This window comes from Triticum aestivum, chromosome 5A (genome assembly GCF_018294505.1).
Source record: "Triticum aestivum cultivar Chinese Spring chromosome 5A, IWGSC CS RefSeq v2.1, whole genome shotgun sequence".
Taxonomy (NCBI): domain Eukaryota; kingdom Viridiplantae; phylum Streptophyta; class Magnoliopsida; order Poales; family Poaceae; genus Triticum; species Triticum aestivum.
This window is the reverse complement of record NC_057806.1, coordinates 620,730,914-620,756,664: the sequence shown is the minus strand read 5'-3', so window position 1 is coordinate 620,756,664 and position 25,751 is coordinate 620,730,914. Positions and strand designations below refer to the sequence as shown.

The 25,751-nt window shown below is 45.9% G+C and overlaps 1 protein-coding gene across 1 annotated transcript; it reads left to right on the top strand.

The window, feature by feature from the left end:
• The first annotated feature begins 18,807 nt into the window (after positions 1 to 18,807).
• Positions 18,808 to 23,753, top strand: LOC123101652 (folate-biopterin transporter 1, chloroplastic-like). Its single transcript, XM_044523006.1, has 11 exons — positions 18,808 to 18,890; positions 18,978 to 19,048; positions 19,590 to 19,783; positions 19,999 to 20,063; positions 20,156 to 20,203; positions 20,528 to 20,642; positions 22,155 to 22,303; positions 22,393 to 22,641; positions 22,900 to 23,068; positions 23,160 to 23,252; positions 23,469 to 23,753. The coding sequence occupies exons 1-11, from the start codon at positions 18,808 to 18,810 to the stop codon at positions 23,751 to 23,753; spliced, it is 1,521 nt and encodes a 506-aa protein (XP_044378941.1).
• The last annotated feature ends 1,998 nt before the right edge of the window (positions 23,754 to 25,751 follow it).

Below are 25,751 nucleotides of genomic sequence, written 5' to 3'. Positions count from 1 at the left end.
GAATGTAGTTTTGTTTATCCATTTGCCAGATTTCATAAAATGTGGGAATTGCTAACATGATTCGGACAGACTTAAGCATAGATACGAGTGAGAAACTCTCATCATAGTCAACACCTTGAACTTGTCGAAAACCTTTTGCGACAATTCTAGCTTTGTAGATAGTAACACTACTATTAGCGTCCGTCTTCCTCTTGAAGATCCATTTAATCTCAATGGCTCGCCGATCAATGGGCAAGTCAATCAAAGTCCATACTTTGTTCTCATACATGGATCTCATCTCAGATTTCATGGCCTCAAGCCATTTCGTGGAATCTGGGCTCATCATCGCTTCCTCATAGTTCGTAGGTTTGTCATGGTCAAGTAACATGACCTCCAGAATAGGATTACCATACCACTCTGGTGCGGATCTCACTCTGGTTTACCTACGAGGTTCACTAGTAATTTGATCTAAAGTTACATGATCATCATCATTAGCTTCCTTACTAATTGGTGTAGTAGTCACAGGAACAGATTTCTGTGATGAACTACTTTCCAATAAGGGAGCAGGTACAGTTACCTCATCAAGTTCTACTTTCCTCCCACTCACTTCTTTCGAGAGAAACTCCTTCTCTAGAAAGGATCCATTCTCAGCAATGAATATCTTGCCTTTGGATCTGTGATAGAAGGTGTACCCAACCTTTTCTTTTGGGTATCCTATGAAGACGCACTTCTCCGATTTGGGTTTGAGCTTATCAAGTTGAAACTTTTTCACATAAGCATTGCAACCTCAAACTTTAAGAAACGACAGCTTAGGTTTCTTGCCAAACCATAGTTCATACTGTGTCATCTCAACGGATTTAGATGGTGCCCTATTTAATGTGAATGTAGTTGTCGCTAATGCATAACCCCAAAACGATAGCGATAAATCAATAAGAGACATCATAGATCGCACCATATTTAATAAAGTACGGTTACGACGTTCAGACACACCATTACACTGTGGTGTTCCAGGTGGTGTGAGTAGTGAAACTATTTCACATTGTTTTAACTGAAGGCCAAACTCGTAACTCAAATATTTTACTTCTGCGATCATATCGTAGAAACTTTTATTTTTTGTTACGATGATTCTCCACTTCACTTTGAAATTCTTTGAACTTTTCAAATGTTTCAGACTTGTGTTTCATCAAGTAGATATACCCATATCTGCTTAAATCATCTGTGAAGATCAGAAAATAATGATACCTGCCGTAGCCTCAATATTCATCGGACCACATACATCAGTATGTATGATTTCCAACAAATCTGTTGCTCGCTCCATTGTTCCGGAGAACGGAGTCTTAGTCATCTTGCCCAGGAGGCATGGTTCGCAAGCATCAACTGATTCATAATCAAGTGATTCCAAAAGCCCATCAGCATGGATTTTCTTCATGCGCTTTACACCAATATGACCTAAACGGCAGTGCCACTATCATTATTAACTTTGCATCTTTTGGCTTCAATATTATGAAAATGTGTATCACCATGATCGAGATCCAACAAACCATTTTCATTGGGTGTATGACCATAGAAGGTTTTATTCATGTAAACAGAAAAACAATTATTCTCTAGCTTACATGAATAACCGTATTGCAATAAACATGATGCAATCATATTCATGCTCAACACAAACACTAAATAACATTTATTTTAGGTTTAACACTAATCCCGAAAGTATAGGGAGTGTGCGATGATGATCATATCAATCTTGGAACCATTTCCAATACACATCGTCACTTCACCCTTAACTAGTCTCTGTTCATTCTGCAACTCTTGTTTCGAGTTACTATTCTTAGCAACTGAACTAGTATCAAATACTGAGGGGTTGCTATAAACACTAGTAAAGTACACATCAATAACATGTATATCAAATATACCTATGTTCACTTTGCCATCCTTCTTATCCGCCAATTACTTGGGGTAGTTCCGCTTCCAGTGACCAGTCCCTTTGCAGTAGAAGCACTCAGTTTCAGGCTTAGGTCCAGACTTGGTTTTTTTTGTCCCTTTACTTGAAACTAGTGGTTTTCTTTACCATCAACACTTGATGTTATTCTTGATTTCTACCTTCGTCGATTTCAGCATCACGAAGAGCTTGGGAATTGTTTCCGTTATCCCTTGCATATTATAGTTCATCACGAAGTTCTACTAACTTGGTGATGGTGACTAGAGAATTCTGTCAATCACTATTTTATCTGGACGATTAACTCCCACTTGATTCAAGCGATTGTAGTACCCAGACAATCTGAGCACATGCTCACTGCTTGAGCTATTCTCCTCCATCTTTTAGCTATAGAACTTGTTGGAGACTTCATATCTCTCAACTCGGGTATTTGCTTGAAATATTAACTTCAACTCCTAGAACATCTCATATGTTCCATGACGTTCAAAACATCTTTGAAGTCCCGATTCTAAGTCGTTAAGCATGGTGCACTAAACTATCAAGTAGTCATCATATTGAGCTAGCCAAACGTTCAGAACATCTGCATCTGCTCCTGCAATAGGTCTGTCACCTAGCGGTGCATCAAGGACATAATTCTTCTGTGTAGTAATGAGGATAATCCTCAGACCACGGATCCAATCCGCATCATTGCTACTAACATTTTCCAACTTAGTTTTCTCTAGGATCATATAAAAATAAACAGGGAGCAACATCGCGAGCTATTGATCTACAACATAGATATGCTAATACTACCAGGACTAAGTTCATGATAAATTAAAGTTCAATTAATCATATTACTTAAGAACTCCCACTTTGATAGACATCCCTCTAATCATCTAAGTGATCACGTGATCCAAATCAACTAAACCATAACCGATCATCACGTGAAATGGAGTAGCTTTCAATGGTGAACATCATTATGTTGATCATATCTACTATATGATTCACGCTCGACCTTTCGGTCTCAGTGTTCCGAGGCCATATCTGCATATGCTAGGCTCGTCAAGTTTAACTTGAGTATTCTGCGTGTGCAACACTGGCTTGCACCCGTTGTAGATGGACGTAGAGCTTATCACACCCGATCATCATGTGGTGTCTGGGCACGACGAACTTTGGCAACGGTGCATACTCAGGGAGAACACTTTTATCTAGAAATTTAGTGAGAGATCAACTTATAATGCTACCGCCGAACTAAGCAAAATAAGATGTATAAAAGATAAACATCACATGCAATCAAAATATGTGACATGATATGGCCATCATCATCTTGTGCCTTTGATCTCCATCTCCAAAGCATCGTCATGATTTCCATCGTCACCGGCATGACACCATGATCTCCATCATCTTGAATCTATATCAATGTGTCGTCACATGGTCATCTCGCCAACTATTGCTCTTGCAACTATTGCTATCGCATAGCGATAAAGTAAAGCAATTATTTGGCTCTTGCATCTTATGCGATAAAGAAACAACCATAAGGCTTCTGCCAGTTGCCGATAACTTCAACAAAACATGATCATCTTATACAACAACTTATATCTCATCACGTCTTGACCATATCACATCACAACATGCCCTGCAAAAACAAGTTAGACGTCCTCTACTTTGTTGTTGCAAGTTTTACGTGGCTGCTACGGGCTTAACAAGAACCGTTCTTACCTACGCATCAAAACCACAATGATAGTTTGTCAAGTTGGTGCTGTTTTAACCCTCTCAAGGACCGGGTGTAGCCACACTCGGTTCAACTAAAGTTGGAGAAACTGACACCCGCTAGTCACCTGTGTGCATGGCACGGCGGTAAAACCAGTCTCGCGTAAGCGTACGCGTAATGTCGGTCCGGGCCGCTTCATCCAACAATACCGCCGAACCAAAGTGTGACATGCTAGTAAGCAGTATGACTTATATCGCCCACAACTCACTTGTGTTCTACTCGTGCATATTACATCAACATATAAAACCTGGCTCGGATGCCACTGTTGGGGAACGTAGTAATTTCAAAATTTTCCTACGCACATGCAAGATCATGCTGATGCATAGCAACGAGAGGGGATAGTGTTGTCCACGTACCCTCGTAGACCGAAAGCGGAAGCGTTAGCACAACGCGGTTGATGTAGTCGTACGTCTTCACGATCCGACCGATCAAGTACCAAAGCACGGCACCTCCGAGTTCTGCACACGTTCAACTCGATGACGTCCCTCGAACTCTGATCCAGCCGAGCTTTGAGGGAGAGTTCCGTCAGCACGACGGCATGGTGACGATGATGATGTTCTACCGACGCAGGGCTTCGCCTAAGCATCGCTATGATATGACCGAGGTGGATTATGGTGGAGGGGGCACCGCACACGGCTAAGAGATCCAAGGGATCAATTGTTGTGTCTATGGGATGCCCCCTGGCCACGTATATAAAGGAGTGGAGGAGGGGGGAGAGGGCCGGCCCCTATGGCACGCCCTGGAGGAGTCCTACTCCCACCGGGAGTAGGATTCCCCCCTTCCAAGTAGTAGGAGTAGGAGTCAAGGCAAGGGAAGAGAGAAGAGAAGGAAGGAGGGGGCGCAGCCCCTCCCCCTAGTCCAATTCAGACTAGGCCTTGGGGGGCACCCAACCTCTCCTCTCTCTTTCCCCTAAAGCCCAATAAGGCCCATATACTTCCCGACGAATTCCGGTAACTCTCTGGTACTCAAAAAAAATACCTGAATCACTCGGGACCTTTCCGATGTCCGAATATAGTCATCCAATATATCGATCTTTACGTCTCGACCATTTCGAGACTCCTCATCATGTCCCCGATCTCATCCGAGACTCCGAAATACCTTCAGTACATCAATACACATAAACTCATAATATAACCGTCATCGAACTTTAAGCGTGCCGATCCTACGGGTTCGAGAACTATGTAGACATGACCGAGACATGTCTCCAGTCAATAACCAATAGTGGAACCTGGATGCTCATATTGGCTCCCACATATTTTACGAAGATCTTTATCGGTCAAACCGCATAACAACATATGTTGTTCCCTTTGTCATCGGTATGTTACTTGCTCGAGATTCGATCGTCGATATCTCAATACCTAGTTCAATCTCGTTACCGGCAAGTCTCTTTACTCTTTCCATAACACATCATCCCGCAACTAACTCATTAGTTGCAATGCTTGCAAGGCTTATAGTGATGTGCATTACCGAGTGGGCCCAGAGATACCTCTCCGACAATCGAAGTGACAAATCCTAATCTCAAAATACGCCAACCCAACAAGTACCTTCGGAGACACCTGTAGAACACCTTTATAATCACCCAGTTACGTTGTGATGTTTGGTAGCACACAAAGTGTTCCTCCGGTAAACGGGAGTTGCATAATCTCATAGTCATAGGAACATGTATAAGTCATGAAGAAAGCAATAACAACAAACTAAACGATCAAGTGCTAAGCTAACGGAATGGGTCAAGTCAATCACATCATTCTCCTAATGATGTGATCCCGTTAATCAAATGACAACTCATGTCTATGGTTAGGAAACATAACCATCTTTCATCAACGATCTAGTCAAGTAGAGGCATACTAGTGACACTCTGTTTGTCTATGTATTCACACATGTATTATGTTTCCGGTTAATACAATTCTAGCATGAATAATAAACATTTATCATGATATAAGGAAATAAATAATAACTTTATTATTGCCTCTAGGGCATATTTCCTTCACAATTCACACATGCTTTGTCCACATGTGCAATTGAGAGTCAAATCTATTATCCATACAAGTCCCTCGGAATTATTGTATTTTTCATGGTTGCATAATGGATCAACCGCTTTGTGCCACAAATCAATCTTGTTCCTTCGCCCATTATTTCGAAGTGTTTTCTGTTGACCTCTCTCTTCTATATGCACATAAATCAATGGAACGTTTGAAGATAAATAATTTGGTTGTTCATAATCTAATAATTAGTACACCTTTAGAGAAGAGAATGATCCAAATTTCTTACCAAAATTAAAGCTTGGCGAAAGATACTTATCAAAATATGTTTGTGCAAGTATTGATGCATGTATCGATACATCATCTGCGTAGCCACCTTTTTGACCTCATCTTCCATGCATCCCATCAACGTTCGTGTTCCACCTGTTGACGTGACATCCAAAGGAAAATGTTCATCATTAGTTTAGATTGATTTACTCCATTGGTGATGTGAATATTAAAGTGAACATACCTTAGTCCAACAATATGCATAGCTATGGATCAAAGATGTGGTCAGTAATCTCCGTCTAGAACTCCCTGAGCCGATCCTTGTTAGTGCCTTCCTTTGGCTCAATGTTGCTCCGCCTCGACATGTTCCGAACAGCTTGTCGGCAAACTCAATAGAGTTCTACATGCTTTGGATTGAGAAGCATGCCCATTAGTCCGTGAGTTGTTAAGCATATCTATTATTTTTTTGAGTCAATTGCACCGGTGGTGTTAGAACTTGTCGTGAACGGTCATTTTGATGCTAGAACTTGCGGCATACATCAAACTAGTGTAAAAACTTGGCTCGGGCGTGCAGATACGGTACAAATCGTGTTTGGATACGAAAGCGACATTGACTAGGCTCACTTGCATGGAGCAAGGTCCCGCTGTCAGCCACCAGATGACATGAGGCCTGTTATTTTACTAAAAAGAAACTCAAATTTTTTATCCTCACGAAATAGCCCCTGACACGTGTCAAAATGTTGGCCATATGGGTTCCATATGTCAGCCACACATAAATTATATTAAAAAATAGCGCGACTGCGAATTCAAACCATGTAGGTTTGCTAGCTTCCGCCAATGGTTAACCACGACTAGACTTTCTTGTTTTGACAGGATACGTCATGTATATATCCTTCACGTCCTATGTGGGCTGCACATGGTGGGACCCCCATTTTGCAGTGTTATTTTTTATAAAATCTATTTATATTATAATCATGTGTTACAAAAAATATACATAGTAGTGCAATAAATTAAATTATAAAAATGAGCACCTTATATGCATAATATTTTATTAAAACTGTGAACATTTTAAACATATATGAACATTTATTGAATATATAAAACATAGAAATTCCATTTCATGTTTTGTGAATTATGCAAATTATAATGTGAATACTTTTGTAATCTATAATTCGAATATATGGGCAAAATTTTAAATAATAAGTGAATAATTTATAATTAAATTGTTTACATATATATATATATATATTATTTATAACATTTGATTATAATTTACATATATTATGTAAACTTAACAAAAGTAATAGTGCAAAATGGGCCGCATGAAGTGCATTCCCTTATAATATTTAAAAGGATATAAAAACAAAAATTCTTAAAACATGAATCAATCAATATTTTGTGAAAACTCTGAACATTTTTAAACTTATATAAGCATTTACTGAAATATATAGAAAAATATAAAAATAAATTTGACATATTTTATTCAATATGCATATTATTACATGAATATTTCTGTAATTTATAATTTAATCAAATGGATAAATTTTAAATTAATACGTCAACATTTTATAATGTGATTTATTTTATGTATATTACTTATAATATACTACTAGATTTTACTTTTATATATATATATATATATATATATATATATATATATATATATATTCTACAGTGTTCTAAAAATAGAGTGCAAAATTGGCTTTATTTGTATTGTTTTACAGTATAAAAACATTTTTATAGTTCATAAATATTATTTTAGATAGATGCATAATTTTAAAATAATACGTGAACTATTTTCTAAAGAATTTCTTCCGTTTTATGTATTATTTATACTGCAAGAATAATTAAACTTTATTTTTATTAGTGAGATTAGAATTTAGATACCTTTACATATTTCTAAAAAGACAAACTCCAGGAGCGACTTTGTTCTACTACTCCCTCCATCCCAAAATTCTTGTCTTAGATTTGTCTAGATACGGGTGTATCAAGAATATCCGTATTTAGACAAATCTAAGACAATAATTTTGGGACGGAGGGAGTACATTACAAAGGACTTACGAACTATAGGTGTGATGACGTTGTTGGTGCAGTGGCTATGACCGGTTGTTTCCCACCTATATGATAGCAAATTCGAGTTTTTCTTTCAAATTTCCATATAACAGGCGGGACGGGCTTTCGACAGAGACGGAAAACATGTCAACTCTCTAACGTGAGAAGGAGCTCTTATGTGAAAATAAAAAATAAAAATCAAGAGTGTTTTCGTGAAAAACAGACACACACCCTCCTTCCTCCCTTCCTGTCACTGACAGCGGGACCTGCACCATGCATGCGAGCCTGGTCAGCGCCGCTTTCGTATCCAAACGTGATTTGCACCGTATTTGCACGACCGAGCCAAGTTTTTACACCAGTTTGATGTATGCCTCAAGTTCTAGTACCAAAATGATCGTTCACGACAAGTTCTGGCACCACTGGTGTAATTGACTCTATTTCCCATGGCATTTTTTTCTTTGGTGCACACTGTAGTACTCCCTCCGTAAACTAATATAAGAGCGTTTAGAATACTAAAATAGTGATCTAAACGCTCTTATATTAGTTTACAGAGGAAGTAGTTCGTAGGAGTTACATTGATATATTTTCGGACTGAAATATAAACTACGAATACCTCACCCAAACGTATGGACGCAGTCCACCTTCAAAGCTCTTTGTGATCACCATGACCTTGTTATGCAGGCCTTCCCATCAATCCGCCTCCAGCAGGGCAACGCTCGAACAGATCGTAGATGGTCCTGTTTGCAACTTGACCATCCACCTTGTTGACCAAAGCGTAATGTGTTGTATGGCAGTTTCATTAGGAAGTTGAACATGAAAGAGGACGAAAGGAAAGTCTCTTTTTATTACATGTATATTCAATAGCTCAGGCCCTGCAGATTGTCTGGTCTGCTGGCTGTGAAAACTGAAGTATGCGAATGTTTTTGACCTGTAAGTGCAGCTAGGGATAAATGTAATTCAGAAAAATAAAATACAGAGTAGATGTTTTCTGTTTGTAAGATAGGGGCCAGTTCTTTTGGACGATTCTACCAGAATCGCCCCCCTCCCCAGCTTCTTCCAGAATCACCATTTCATATGTTTTTTACAATCCTACCTAATTAGACCAACCATTCACAAGGATTAAGCTAGATGCTGCCAAACCTTGTTCAGGAGGTTGCGATGGCTAAGACAGGTGACGAATTCTCATATTCTTGTTTTTGCCGGCTCCCTAGTCTATACCTACTATTAAAAGGTGTAACGCTTCTTCCTCCGGATTTTTGGTCCATTTTGTACGTCAAAATTTGGTTCGTACGTTCATCCACACGGTAAAAAAACAGGCCACGTCGCACCTGAGCAGCAAAAACAGAAAGCAGCCCTCGATAGCCCAAAAATAGCCGGCGGCCTGCGCGCTCCAGTGGGCCGGTCTGGGCCTGATACGCAGTCGACCAGTTAATTAAAAATAATAATAAAAGCTCATGTGGGATTCGAAATATAGGGTTGATGGCGCAATAGTACCACCTCGGTTCTTTACACGAAATTCTACTGATTTATACACGTTTACAAAGGTTTCTATAGCAAGCCTCGAGAACCAAGAATCAAAGGAACAAATCGAGAATAGTAACTCGATAAAAGAGGAAGGACATGCGGGGGTTGAATGGATTTGTGGGCTGACGTAGAAAAGAACATAAGAACCTAGAAGATTTCAGTTGGTTTTTTCTTTTCTGGTTTTTTACTGGTCACCTTTTGGGGATTTTCCCATTTCTTTTTTGCTTTTTCATTTTTTCTTTTCTTTTTTTGTTTATTTCTCTAAAATAACCACGAACATTTTCTAAATTAGGGATTTTTTGAATTTACAAAATTACTTTGTATGAATGTTTTTGTTTATTTGAGGACTTTTGATTTCACCAGCAAAATCAAAAATATGAGAAAAATAGGTATGTCTTCTCCCCTATTATTATAGCAAACCAACATGCAACAGTAGAAAAGGTAGGACGAAAAAACCAACGAAGAGCCGGGCCGACCGATCATGAGGGGACCGACAAACGTGCGTTGTGAGATTAGTATGCCAGAGCCCATGGGCGACACCTGTGCAGTTTGGGCTTTCAAATCTGTTATTCATTTGCATGTATTAGGAAAATTAAGAAGCGTCTTACAGAGAGATGAAACCCTACTTTATCATAATTAGCATTTGCACTGTCGCAAACCACAGATCGTTGCACTGCTATTTTTTAAAAGGGTTGCCGTGTCAAAATTAGGTTAAAGATGTATATTTTTTTACCCATTGCAACGCACGGGCATGTTTGCTAGTACTATGAATAAACCACCCAGCTCTGCATCCAAAACTTTTTGCTGCAGCCAAAAAGAATCAATAGTTTTGTCCTTCAAAAAATAATGCTAATCAAGCAACCAATGCTATGTTCAGTAAGGCATTTAATACAGGTGAATCCTTCTGTCAGCAGACGTAGTCTGTGTGTGTGCGTGTGTTGCCAGTGCTCTCAGCCAGTGCAGTTGTATTCACGGTCATACCGTGGTAGTGCCCGTAGTGGCCGTAGTGGTAGGCGTAGTGGCACACGATCTAGCCACATCTGTTGAAAAAGGCAATCCCCCTCCCCCTCACCCGCCCCCGCGTCGCTCCCTTGGGGCGACTCGGGCGGCCCCCAACCCTAGCACGCCGCCGGCCTCTCCCCTCATTCCTCCAGACCTTGCCGCCACCGGAGACTGCCGCCGGCAAGCCCGCGCGGCGCCGAGGAAGGTGGCGGCGAGGCTTGCCGCTCCTGCCTCGCGCGGAGGGCATGGTGTGCCGGGGTGGCGGCCCCGGTCAAGGTGGGCAGCGCTGCTCCCTGCAACGGACGACGGCTGCGGGTGCTCGGCTGGGCTCCTCGGCTTGCTTGGGCGGCGAGGCCCCGGTGGATGGAGCTCGCGGTGGCCGGATTTCCTCCGTCGGTCCGCCTCCAGATCTGATTCGACCAGCTCCAACTCCACCCTCCTCGCCTTCTCCCGTTCGATCTCAGCTCCGGTGCGACTCTGCTCGCCGGATCCGGCGGTTGGCGGTGTTTTGGCGGTGGGGCTCCTGGGACCGGGGGAAACCCTTGGCCGCCGCCGGCGGCCACAACGACGACGATGCCGCGGCGTCGAACTACTTCTTGGAGGCTTCGTTGAGGTATCCCACCCCCCACCAATCTGCCCCTGCATCTAGGTGAAAACCTTGGTCCTGTTTCGGGACGACGGCGGCGCTACGGCACCGTTCCCCTTCCTGAAGGCGTCGTCCTTGGACTGCGGGGTGGATGTCGAGTTTGGATGTATTGGTGGCTGCAGTGGCGGCATTGCTCTTCATCAACCTCTCGCCGTGTCGATTTGGTTCATGTTCCTATCCTGCAGTGTGCGTCTCCTTCGTGGTTGTGCCATGGCAACTGAAGTTTCTTGTGGAGCACAATGTGGTCTGCTGCAGCCCCTCCCATGGTACACCTGGTTGACATTTGTGAATCCGGGTTCTTGGGGAACCACTTCGCCTGCCGACGACGAGAAGGTTGTGGCCTCCTACGGCGACGAAGACGGATTTCATTATGCCCAGGTTGTTCATCATGCTGGAGTGGACTTGAGCCTTCTCCTTTCACATTGTTGCTTTCCACAAGTTCGATGTTTGTCCGGTGCTGGTTGCTTCGGTGGACGAAGACCTTGACTGACCAAGCTTAGTTCTTCAGCTTCATCTTGGTAGCTGCTTGTGTAGTCTTTGGTTTGTGCACTGTCCTGTTTTGCACCTTGTATCGGCCGCCTGAGGTTGTTGTGCCTCAGTGTCTTCCTTTTCTTTCTTTTTCATGTTGCTTGTATGTGGTTGATCGATGTAATCCTGGCCGGTTGATGGCTTTGTTAATTCAAAGCCGGGCTAGGTTCGAGCCTCCTCTCGGGTTCGGGCGATGCCTTTCCTCTAAAAAAAATCTAGCCACATCTGTGGTCTTGTAATTGTATATAAACCCAACCTCTAAGCTCATGCAATGTATGTTGAATCTCTCCTTCTCTCAATATGATATCAGACGCAGAGGATGCTCCTCTCGCGCATGATCCTTCTTCCGCTGCCATGAACTCTAACCCCATCCACACCCCTCCTCCTTCCGCCGCTAGCTCTGACGCCGCCTTGGACACCGCCGCTGCGCCCGCGGCCCCTCCACCCAGCGCACACGCTCCCGCGGCCTCTCCGCATCGCCCCTGCACGTGCCGAGCCGGGTGCTCTCTCTCGCGCGCGGCGCAGCCCGCTCCTCCCTCGATCCTTCAGATGGTCGACATCCGCCGTCTCGTCCCAGTGGTGCTTGATCTCGCCGCCGGTAACTACGCCCAGTGGTGCCGACACATCGACACTGCGCTAGGCATGTTCGGCCTCCACGACCATGTCGACGTCGACGCCCTGCATCGCCCCGACGATCCCGAGTGGGTGATGGCTGATCACGCCGTCGTCCACTAGCTCTCCTCCATCATCTCGCCGGATCTTCTCGACGCGGTCATGCAGCCCGAGGACACCGCTGTCGCCGTCTGGGCTGCCGTTGACGCCATCCTCCGTGCGAACCAACTCTCTCGCACCGTCTACATTGACGCGGAATACCATGCCCTCGTGCAGAGGGACCTGACCATCATGCAATACTACACCAAGCTCAAGGTCTACACGGACCAACTTCGCGATCTGGGCCAGCCGATCTCCGAGCCGCGGCAGGTTTTTCATCTGGTCTGCGACCTGAACCGTCAGTACCATGCTGCCATTCCCCACATCACGTCGCGCGATCCCCTCCCTTCTTTCATGGAGACGCGCTCATTTCTCCTACTAGAGGAACTTCGCGCTGATCAGGCAGCGCGCCACCAGAGCGCCCAGGCTCTCGTCGCCGCTCGTCCCGTCACACCAGCACCTCCCGTTCCGCTCGCAGATCCCGGCTCCTCCGGCGTTGGTCGTGGGCGTGGACGCGGGAGTAAACATGGTCGTGGGCACGCGCGCGCGAGGGGGGGGGTCTCCAGCTCCGCCGGGCTGCAGCCGCCCTGCCTTCCCCCTGGCTACCCCGCTCCTGCATCGGGGCGCGAACTCCTGGACCGGGCTCGTCCAGGCCTGGCCAGTCGCCTGGCGTGCCCATGGCGCCGGCGTTCTCGGGCCCCGTCCTGGTACTCCTCATCAACAGGCCATGATGGCCATGCCTACCGCACCCCCTGCCGCCTGTCCTATGGTTACTAGGGGGCTGCCGGTGCACCGCTGCCCTACGACTACGCCCCTGCACCGCCTCCTCCTCGCCACAGCCAGTCTGGGACATGGCGTCGCTTCAGGCAGCCCTGCACAGTGCTACATTAGGCCCCTCTTCATCCAACAGTACCTCTGACTGGTACCTTGATTCAGGTGCTGCAGCTCACATGGCGTCCAACCCGGGTACACTCTCCTCTCTCCGTCCCTCCTCCCCTCACGCCGCCGTTATCGTTGGTGACGGTACTCATCTCCTCATCACACACGTCGGCACTGGTTCTCTCCCCACAAACACCACTCCTCTCGCCCTCTATAGTGTTCTTCTCACCCCCTCCCTCATCAAAAACCTGCTCTCTGTCGGACAACTCTGTCGAGAAAATTCAGTTTTAGTCGAATTTGATGAGTTTGGTTTTTCTGTGAAGGACCTCCGCAGCCGGATGATGATTCTCCCTAGTGATTCCGAGGGCGATCTTTGTCGAGTGACCGGTGCATCCCCATCTCGCCCTGCTCCCCCGTTTGCTGGCGCGGTCACCACTGACCTCTGGCACCAACGGCTGGACCACCCTGGGCGTGCTCCGATCGCCGGCTTCGAGTTCGTCTGCACCCAGTCCTCGCCACACTCATGCCGCACATGTCGTCTGGGCAAGCCCATGCGCCTTCCCTTCCAGCAATCGCATAGTCGTAGTTTCTTTACTTTTCAATTGTTGCATCTAGATGTTTGGACTTCTCCTGTCGCGAGTGTCTCTGGTTATCAGTTCTACCTTGTAATCCTCGATGACTAGACGCACTATGTATGGACTTTCCCTTTACGCCACAAATCTGAATCTTTGTCTGTCATTGCTCAGTTTTATGCGTACGTCCATACTCAATTTGGGCGCCCTCTCCTCGCTTTGCAAACCGACAATGGCCGCGAGTTCAACAATGCTGCGACCCGCTCTCTCCTTGCTGCTCACAACACTGTCCTACGTCTCTCCTGCCCATATACCAGTCAGCAGACCGGCAAGGTTGAGCGGATTCTGCGCACCCTCAACGATGGTGTCCGTGCCCTCCTGTTCCACTCCTCCACACCGCCCCGCTTCTAGGTTGAAGCTCTCAGCACCTCCACTTTCCTGCTGAATCGCCAGCCATGTCGTGCCAGCTCACCCACGACGCCGCACGAACTTCTCCTCGGAGTGGCACCTGATTACGCTCCCCTCCGTGTTTCGGTTGCCTGTGCTGTCCAAACACCTCGGCTACCTCTCGCCACAAGCTTGATCATTGTTCGGTGGTCTGCGTATTCCTTGGGTACTCATCCGATCACCGCGGCTATCGGTGTTTCGATCGCGCCTCTGGTCGTGTCCTTACTTCCCGGCATGTCCGGTTTGATGAGCACACCTTTCCATTTGCCATCGCTCCACCAACCATCGCCGCCCCATCGTGTCCCCCTCCTGTCTCTCCACCCCTCGCCGGCGGGCTCTGTTCGCCCCTGCGTTCGCCCTCTCGCGCCATCGCTAGGACCCCGCCCGCGTCTCTCCATTCAAACGGAGCCGCTGGATCGCCATCCAACGGTCGGGCTGCCTCCCTGCCGTGTGCACGCTCCCCTATTTTAAACTCCGCCCCCCGATCCTCATCGCACGACCCGTGTGGCCCGTCTGGCACCACGCGCGCCACTGATTCAAATTCGGCTAGATCTTCTGCGTGTTCCATCATGCTGAGATCGGCTGGCTCTTTGTCTACCGGTTCCACAACGCCGCCCGCGCCACCGCCACCTCCCGGTGCCGTCACGCGTGCGCGCGTTGGGGTCTTCCGACCTAACCTGTGCTATGCCCGCGACTTCGCCTGTGTCGTCGACACTGCGCGGCCTGCCGGCGCTTCTATGCTCCCCACCTCCGTTCGCGCCGCGCTCCACAATCCAAACTGGCTCGCCGCGATGCGCGACGAGTTCGCTGCTCTTGTCAGCAATCGCACTTGGGAGCTGGTTTCTCGTCCGCCTCGCTAATCTCATCATCGGCAAATGGGTTTATCGCCACAAAACTCGCGCCGATGGCTTGCTCGAGTGGTACAAGGTGAGATGGGTTGTCCGCGATTTCTGACAGCGCCCAGGAGTCGATTACGGCGAGACCTTTTCGCCCGTTGTCAAGCCGGCGACCATTCGCGCCGTTCTGACGATCGCTGCTTCCAGGCGCTAGCCCGTCCATCAACTCGACGTGAAAAATGCCTTTTCTCCATGGTGATCTTCAGGAAGAGGTCTACTGCTTGCAGCCCGCTGGCTTTGTTGATGCAGCCAAACCCGATCATGTATGCCGGCTCACCAAGTCCCTGTACGGCCTGAAACAAGCGCTGCGGGCCTGGTTCCTGCTGTTCGCCGGCTTCGTCAGCACGATCGGATTCCGCGCCACGCGCTCTGACAGTTCGCTGTTCCTCTACAACCACTGTGCGGATGTTGCCTTCTTGCTGCTGTACGTGGACGACATCGTCCTCACTGCATCAAGCGCTGCGCTTCTCCACCGCATCGTCTCCAAGCTCACCAGCGAGTTCGCCATGAAAGATCTCGGTGATCTGCACTACTTCCTTGGCATCCGCGTCACTCGCTCGCCGTCGGGATTCTTTCTTTCCCAGAGCAGTATGCGGATGACATCCTCGAGCGCGCTGGCATGGACACATGCAAGCCCGTCGCCACTCCAGTTGACACCAAGGCCAAGCTGCTCGCTGCCGACGGCCCGCCTGTTGATGATCCTACTGCGTACCGCAGCCTGGCAGGTGCCCTGCAGTACCTCACGATCACGCGGCCCGAGCTGGCGTACGCAGTGCAGCAAGTGTGCCTGCACATGCACGACCTGCGCGCCGGGCATCTGGCTCTGCTCAAACATGTGCTTCGCTACGTTCGAGATTCCACCGAACTCGGGCTCCATCTTCATGCCTCGACGAGCCTCGACCTGCGCGCCTACACCGACGCCGATTGGGTTGGCTGCCCGGATACACGCCGCTCTACTTCAGGGTTCTGCATCTACCTTGGCGACGCTCTCGTCAGCTGGTCGTCCAAACGACAGGCCACTGTGTCCCGCTCCATCACGGAAGCCTAGTACCGCGCCATGGCCAATGCAGTCGCCGAATGCGTCTGGCTCCGGTAGCTCCTCAGCGAGCTGCTCTGCCCAGTGCGCTCCGCCACACTGGTCTTCTGCGAGAATATCTCAGCAGTCTACCTCTCCAGCAACCCTATCCACCACCGGCGCACGAAGCACGTCGAGCTCGACATCCACTTCATTCGAGAGCGCGTCGCGTTGGGCGAGTTCCGCGTCCTGCATGTCCCCACGCGACAGCAGTTCGCCGACGTGATGACTGAAGGACTGCCAGGAGACATCTTCAGAGAATTCCGCTCCAGTCTTTGTGTCTCCTCCTCCGACGTCACGACTGCCGGAGGGGGGGGGGGGGGTGTCAGCAGACGTAGTCTGTGTGTGTGCGTGTGTTGCCAATGCTCTCAGCCTGTGCAGTTGTATTCACGGCTAGACTCTGGTAGTGCCCGTAGTGGCCGTAGTGGTAGGCGCAGTGGTAGGCGTAGTGGCACACGATCTAGCCACGGCTGTGGTCTTGTAACTGTATATAAACCCAGCCTCTGAGCTAATGCAATGTGTGTTGAATCTCTCCTTCTCTCAATACCTTCCATGAAAAATCATATCAAACTTCCTCCAGCAAAATGGTAACAATCTGATGGTGCAGCACAATGGGATCTTGATAGCGTTGAAATAGAGTTTAAATTCCTTGCAAACAATAAGAGATTGCTGTGAGGAAACTGAAAAGAAAGTTACAATTCTCATAAATGAATCGGCTGCAAGCATGCAGTACCTGAACACAACACACGCGCACCTCCTTTTCCTACCTCCAGATTGCAATCTGCACGAGGTCACCACCCAGCCATGCCTGGGCACCCCCCGCGCTCTTGATTAGCGGCGGCGATGCTAACCATCTAGGTCAACAAGCTGGAAAAATAAGCCATATGTTACACTGAGAGTCAAAATCGATGATCCCACAATTGTAACAATAGAACAAATAACCTAACCTTAAACCGGAAAGCTGCTACTTGGCTCCAGGCTCCATCTCCATGGCCATTGATCTGCTGCTTATAGATCATCAACCCTCCTATATTAGCCGTGACCCTCGATTCTTGATGCATCGGATGATAGGGGATGGGGTGGGAAGACCATGAAAAAAAAGGTATATCGGTTCGAACCTGCTCTGATCAGGTCGTCGAGGTCAGTCCTAGGGTGCGGGATGGCAGAGCTCGGCGACAGATAGCCGTCTAGATCCTACAGGTGCACAGGGCATCCACGGGACAAACACACCCAACACAGCACACTCGCATGCCCGCCATGGACAAATCACGTATGCCCACTCGCACACACATGCAGAGACGCATGCCATCGATCCAACACGCGCTGGAGAAGGTTGATGCAATGGAAAATAGTGCAGACGCATAAATGAGATGGGCGTTGGTGTCGTTGTGGGAGGCTCTGGACGGCCGCCGCTGCCCCAATTCGTACACGCGAGAGGTAAGCAGTAGCGCTAGGTTTTTTCTCTGTTTGGTGAGGTGAGATGTGCACCCAAATTTTTTTGTTGTTCTGTTTCACGCGGGCGGGTGTGAATCTAGGGGTGGACGAAGATTGTGCAGGACAAAAGGAACCTTACTTTTTTTAGATATGGTAGAGATTTACATGTTAATTTCCATAAAATCCATTATTTGTCTCCAGAAAATCCATTATTTGTTTTCTAAAATAAATTGCATTAATAAGAGAGATTGGTTGATTTAGATAAGTTAGGAAAGTTTAGGAAAGTGCTGCTTTGCTAAAAAAAAGGGCGAAGAGAAACATAAACCGGCATGGAGAGTGGTGGTGGGGGAGGGACCAAAAAAACCAGTGAAATAAAATGGACGAAAATAAACCATGGATACTATTCACCAACTCAGCCATTAGGAGTAGAGATAGAGCACCTGCTTCCAGGCCCTCTCTATCTAGCCATCCATTTTCTGCATCGCGATTCATGCAAGCACATTTCTCTTTTTTGTTTCTCCCACTCAAAACATATCTTAAAGTTCAAACCTATGCAGCATGGTAAAGCTTTCTAACTAGAATCTAGGATAAATCTTTCAGATTTTTTGTCAAACATAAATATACAAAATAAGTTTTGTTTGATTAAAAAAACATTTTTCTAGTATTTATGTCGGACTGTATATTTATGTTTGATAAAAAAATCTGAAAGATTTATCTTAGATTCTAGTTAGAAAGTTTTGCCACACTGCAAAGCTTTGAACTTCAAGATATGTTTTATATGAGAGAAACAAAAAAGGAAAATTTTCGTATAGAAAGTTAGTTGTGCCGCATGGATCTTAAAGTGGTATTGAAGAGTTAGGATAGCAAGGCCGGGGTGCAAGTGCTCTAAAAATCCACGTCCTAAATGCGATGCATGTAAATGTGGGAAATGCCTATATGTTTATTATAAGAACCTAGCAAAGTGAGCGAATTCAGAATGATGCCCAGACTCAACTTTTTCGAAAAGGGGCGCTTTATTACTTAAAGCGCAGACTCATCTATACCTAGCGAACGGTAAATTCAGAAAACATTAGGGATGGCTACACAACATCGGGGATATGCGGTGTTCCGTTGCATCTACCGCATCAACCATGGCGTGGCACAATGGGTCTCAGCGGTGGACGCGGGTGGGTGGCACTGCCGACCTGATGTCATGGGCTGGTGTTTTTGCTTTGTACTTCTTGGACAAAGCTTCTTTAATATTTAGTTTTCGACAATGTTGTGAGATGCACTATAATTCCTATCATATTATGTGCTGTAGGAAGTGCAGGCCAGTAATTCAGACAACTTCGACTAAAGGAGACACTAGGAATGGAGATTTTGAGAGAGAGGGCCGGACAATATACTCCAACACTCTCCCTCACGTCTATGCTCCTTTGGAGCTATATGACGTGGGCAGCGTAAGCGGGGGGCAGGCCACAATTATTTATTGCGTTTACTGGGTTTTGAACCCTAAACTTGTTGGTTGTAAGTTTATGCACCTAACCAGTTCATCCATCAGACCGGTCTGATGAAAGAGACTACACAACACATTATATGTCAACACTCACCCTCACGTGTGGCGGGTCTTGAACTCAAGACCTCTTGGCTCTGATACCATGTAGAAGTGCATGCTCTAGCCAATGCAATCAAAAGACCGATCTGATGTAAAAGACTAGGCAGCACATTATACGTCAACACCCCCCCTCACGTGTGGCTTCCTTAGGCCTAAACGTGGATCGAAAGTGGGCTGCAATTTAATTGCGCCAGCCGGATCTTGAACTCAAGACCTCTTGACTCTGATACCATGTAAAAGTGCATGCTCTAACCGATGCAACCAAAAGACCGATCTGAAAGAGAGGACCGGACATTATACTCCAACAAAAAAAATGAGAAAACAATCAACGCGGGACAGATGGTTTATGCAGTAGCAAGTCCAAGTCAGGTTACTCGAAGGCATTCAGGGTGGATTTGTCCCCACATAACGTGGTTGTTGCCACTGTTTATTTTGTGCAAGGAGTTTTGGGCCTTTCCAGACTTGTTGTCAGCTTTTACTTGAAAGATGATCTTCAGCTTGATCCAGCAGAGGTATGGCTGCCACTATCTTTGTTTTCTTGCTGTAGTTATAACTTTTTTCTTTATATACGGTTATCTTTTTCAAGTTTCTCTACGCATGCATGGTTTTGTTCCAGTTGAGTTAAAACATAGTATGAGTGTATGTTAAAAGTTTTTTTTTCTTGTAACAATTTAAACCTTGGGCAATACCTGCTGGCACGGAGATTAATTTGGTTCATGTTATCTAGATTGCAGTTATAACTGGTTTCTCAGCCTTGGCGTGGTTGGTCAAGCCTCTTTTTGGTTTTATCAGGTCTCACCGAAATATCAAATCTCATTCCTACTGCTCTTTTATGTTGCACGTACTTGAATCATGACACTATATTGTTTTGATTTATGATGCAGTGATTCCGTCCCCCTCTTTGGATATCGAAGAAGGTCATACCTCATTCTATCTGAAGATGGAGCGGTGGCAGTTGGCGGCGGCGGCCTATGAGAGCACGCCGGACAGGTGAGACCCATGCCCGGCAGGCGTCCTGGATGAGACCTCAGGTCTTAGATATTATGTTTGGCTGCGATGTCTGTTTGGTATTAGGCTCAGGCTATCTGCGCCCCTTCATCAACTGGATAGGTATAGCGACAGTTTGTTGCTTAGACGGCGGCTTTAGTCTTACTATTGTATTACTTTGTAAGGTCTTGTGAAAATAATTAATAAAATGGCCGTATGCATCGCCCAGATGCAGAGGCCGGGGATCATCCTCCTTTTCTAAAAAAAAAATCAGGACTCCTTGGAGCAATTTCATGGAGCTTGATGGCAACGATTGTGGATGATAAGTACAGTGCAGCGCTCTCTATTATTCTTGGATCTCTTGCAGTTGCCTTCTCTGGTGTTGTAAGTGAGCAGAAAAAGTATTGTCACAATATTTTATTTTATTTCCTTTGAATGATCATCAATGATGCTGGTGTAGTAGTTAGTTACTTAGTTTTGTTTAATCCTTGACAAGTTCACATTCAGAAAATGATAGTCCCCTTTAGGGGTACAGCTCGAGGTTGTCCATAATGGGATGGTCTGATCCAATGCTTTTACTGTTTCAAATGAAACATAATTTTCTAGCATTTCCGTTAGGTTTGGTCACCCCTGGAGCAGCAGTCATTGAGCAAGGTTTGGACACATATCATATGCACGTGCTAAAACCTGGTAATAGTTTCAAAACCAAACTGAAGCCAGCCCAAACCATACGACTCTACCTCTTCCATCCAAACCAATCCAATCCAAAATTTCACCATCATTATTCAGACCAAACCAAACTACGCACGTTTTCTAACCAGACCCGTCCAAACTATATTTCGTTTTTGGACTGAATCTGCGGTTTGAAACCATGGACACAAGAAGCGGGCGTGCTCGCCTACCCATGCTCGTGAGGATCGACGTGCTCACCCACCCATCCGAGGGAGAGAATGCGAGGAGCCAAGGCGCGAGCATGCTGACGTGCACTCGTAAGCTTTTTGGTGACATGGACGTACACGGGCGAGTGCCCGGCAAGCATGCGTGGTCCGCAGCCGGAGCCGGCGGGGAGCAGCGCGTCGATGAGGTCCGCCGGGATGCCATGGTCGGCCACATGCATGACGTGGCCACGGGCACGTCGGACACGCAGGTGACACTGAAGGGAGAGTTCGGGTCGGAGGCGTCGAAACCGGCCACGTCGACGACATCTTCAGACCGCACGTACTCCATCGGGATCACGGACAGACCACTCATGCTCAATGCCTCCATGCATGCCATTGATGGATGGACTGTATTGAGTTAAGTACGTACGTGTGTATGGAGTGAAGCGAACTGGAAGATGGCGTCTTGTACTATTTGGTCGAGAAACTGAATTCTGTCCACAGATTGAAATGGTTTGAGACCAAATCGTCTGTGTCCAGACCAAACCAGTCCAATCCAGTAGTTGATAGAATCCAAACTACACCAGATTGTTTTAGATTCTCAGCCCATTTAAACCAGCCAAACACAATCAATAGGGAAACCAAACTGAAACTAAGGTTTCCGTCCAAACTATTCCCAGGGTTACGTGCTATCATGACACATAGCCTGATAATAGGAGGAGTAATTCATGATGCTCTGAATATATTTTGAACTGATTTTTAAATTATAAGGAACTCAAAATAGATCATATATGCAAAAAAATATTACGTTGATACTTGATACGTTGTTCAAAGAACTCAACTCAGTATGGGCCTCACTTGTCAAAAGTTCAGAAAGTATATCTGAAATATATTCTAAAAACAGAAATATCTCCTTCTGTACCTAATGAGCTCATTTTTGTGTTTGACCCATGTCAGGATAGAGGATACTGGTGTTAGTACTCATGGTTTGTTTTGTGATTAACTGAAAATACTGCAGGTGGTTGATTCTATGGTCGTTGAGAGAGCTCGAAGTGAGTCACAGAGTACATCTGGATCTCTCCAGTCACTATGTTGGGGATCCTCATCCTTTGGGGCAATTGTGAGCGCATACTTCAGTGGTTCTCTAGTGGATACTTATGGTGTAAGGTTTGCTCCTTGGTGCAAAGGAACTTTCTAAAAGCCAATGACACTTCTGCATACTACAGTTCACTGATCAGGTGTTTCACTAAATGCAGATTGGTCTTTGGTGTTACGGCATTTTTACCCCTGATGACATCTGCTGTTGCAGTTCTTGTAAATGAACAGTGTTTGTGTTCTGAGGAACGTTCCATCTCACTTTCGAGTTCAGGATTGATTGAAAGCTCTAAGCAGCAGATCAGGCAGATTTGGACTGCTGTAAAGCAACCGAACATTTTCTTGCCTACTTTGTTCATATTCCTTTGGCAAGCAACACCAAAGTCGGATTCTGCCATGTTTTATTTCGTGTATGTTCCACAGACTCGATGATTTGATCTACTTGATTGCTATGAATCGTTCTGTTAAACCTGGTTCTATATTCTGTAAACACACTTTTGGATTCTGAAGGAAAATATGGAGTTCTAAGATGCTAGTGTTATAAAACTCTAAATACAGAAGGGAACATGACTGTAAATTGCTACTTGGTTGTACATATGTATCTTAGTATTTTGTGTGATCGTCGTCTTTTTAAAATGGCTGATTATGTTCCTTTCTATGAGTTTCAGCACAAACAAGATTGGATTCACTCCAGAGTTTCTAGGGCGTGTCACACTCCTCACATCTGTTGCATCCTTACTGGGCGTCGGAATATATAATTCGTTCCTGAAGGCAGTTCCACTAAGGAAAATCTTTCTTGTGACAACAATTTTAGGTTCTGCCCTTGGAATGACACATGTCCTCTTCTCTGCTTACTTATTCTAGCAGTCCTACTTCTCTTTGTTGGCAAATCATGCTTAGCAGTTAGTTGTGTGTTTTCCACTTCCAGGTTCTTCTTGTCACTGGGCTCAATAGGAAGCTGGGGATAAGTGATGAATGGTTCTCCATTGGGGATTCCTTGATTCTCACAGTCCTTGGTCAGGTATGAAACATTATTGCAATGACTAGTTTTTTTTTTCTTTTTTGCGGGTAATTGCAATGACTAGTTAACTCGAGGGCTAAGTGTTTGCATAATCTCGGTACTTGATATTAATATTATGCACCTGGTCTTGAACCGTGTCGTTTCTGCTCTCCTTTTTCACATTTAGAAATTACACTTCTGACATAAACACTTAGGATGTTCAAAATTGTTCTGTAGGCTTCCTTCATGCCCGTGTTGGTGTTGGCTGCGAGGTTGTGTCCCCTGGGAGTGGAAGCGACGTTGTTCGCCACCCTGATGTCCATTTCGAACGCGGGAAGTGTCGCTGGCGGTCTGGTGGGCGCGGGCCTAACTCAGTTTCTGGGTGTCACAAGGGACAACTTCGACAATCTGGCTCTGCTGATCGTGATCTGCAACCTCAGCTCCCTGCTGCCTCTGCCTCTCCTGGGCCTCCTTCCAGATGGATCACCAGATGCTGATAATCGGCAAACTAAAGTTGATTGAAATACTTGACCTTCTCTTACAGATTAGACTCGGAGATGGTCAGATCCTGGCGTGAACTCCATCACCAGCTGGAGATAAGACGAAAACAACGGCTAGCTTTGGGCAATTGTTGGCGTGGTGCACGGCTGAGCATTGACAAGAGCACCCCCAGCAGAAGGTGAAGTTCCAGATGAACGCACCCCACGGCGTGCTCTCTCCTGTAATAAAGCTCTGCTGCTCTGCACTGCTCTGAAGATTCATGGTAGTCTGCATGCATTTCGGATGAGGTTAGCTCGGCTGGGAAGAAGATGTGTTGTCTTGCATCACCCTTGATGCTCTGACCTCTTAGGTGAATTAGACAGGGCAGATGAACTCGAAGACTATGTGTGTATATACAATACTCACTTTGCTATGCATATATACACATATATCGTTTCTTAAGGAAAGGAAACACATGTGGAATGTGGAGCGAGTTTCCCAGGTAGCTTTTGTTGGGACCGACCGTAAAAATTATGAGCCGACTGTGAGTGTGGCATCATCGTGGGCGGTTTCTGTGGACAGCTGACTGCTTTTGTCTAAACATCGAAACATTGAAGGAAGCTTTTCAGTAATGATAGGAAGCTCAACTCTTACTATCAACAATCTTTGAACAATTTACAATCTGATCAATGTACAGCTGGATGAAATCGTCCAAAATCATTCCTGCAGTCTCGACAATTTACTACAGCTGTCAGTGGTAAACTACTTGGTGCCTGTGGAGGACATCAGGATGTGCACGCGGGGGAGCTGGAACAATGTGCCGCCAATGACGAGACGACATTCATCGGCAACATCATGCAGCAAAATTTTCACATTCTCTACGACCTAGCAAGCGACATCATATCTTCTAGCTGGAGGAGTGCACCTCCCTCTGATGGCGCTAAGGCTTGTAGACATGCCGCTACCCGCTAGATTTGAAAAAGGTTTTGCATAAATATACAAATCATAGACATGCGTGTGTGTATCGCTCTGCTGCTAGACTTAAACAAGGTTCAAGGCATAAGAATGTAATGATGTCACGTTGGCTTTGGTTTGCTCCACTATCTCAGATACAAGTTCAAAGTTTCTCTCCAGGAGATTCATGGCAAGAACCGAACTAAGATACCAGGTGAGATTATATGGATGGAGCATGCAAGCATAAAATTCATGAGCCAAGTTCCATCACACATCTACTCAAACTGTTCATCCTAATGCCATGATTAACCAGTGTTCAATCTTGTTCATGGTAAACACATGCATTGGTGAATCAGCCACACACTCATGCTTGAAGCATGATAGGCATTAATCTGTGCTATCTCTAGAAATATTATATATTTGGTGTGCGCATGAGCAATATATTTAGGTGGGGGAGCTCACCAATTCCGCAAAAAGCATCTAACACTCCCTCAAAATTTTACTTGTAACAATGATAATCTATGTATAAAGTGTGCGCTATTATATGCAGTGCGCTCGCCACCCATATGCACTACTAAAACGTGTTGTCATAAATTTATGTCACAAAGTTGCAAAACTATCGTGGATATGTTTACAGGTCTGTGGTAACTGGAATATGTCATATTAAATTTTTTTTAATCAGATGAGAACTATTTTAAAAAGAATGATTAGCCAAATGATAAATAAGACAATAGGCAGGTAGGTGGACAAACTCTATTACTAGAACACAAACAAATAAAAACACTTTCTTTCTCGGGGGCAACATGGGCCAAGCTTGTTCTTAGAACCCGTTGTTCGATGCGCAGTCAGGCTCGCTCAGTAGGTATCTACTCCCAACTCCAAAAAAGTGTGGGCTGAGTCAAAGGGGAAGATGGAACATGTTTTAGGATTGCTCGGATCCAACAAAGCACCTAGTGGAAAAAAAGAATTCACTAGTTGAGGACTACTTTCGCAAAGGTTACCTCAGAATCGAGTGATGCAACGGATGCGTACCACTCCTCGCCACCAGAGAGTTTTGAGATGTTTCTATGAATTACGAAAAAGGGT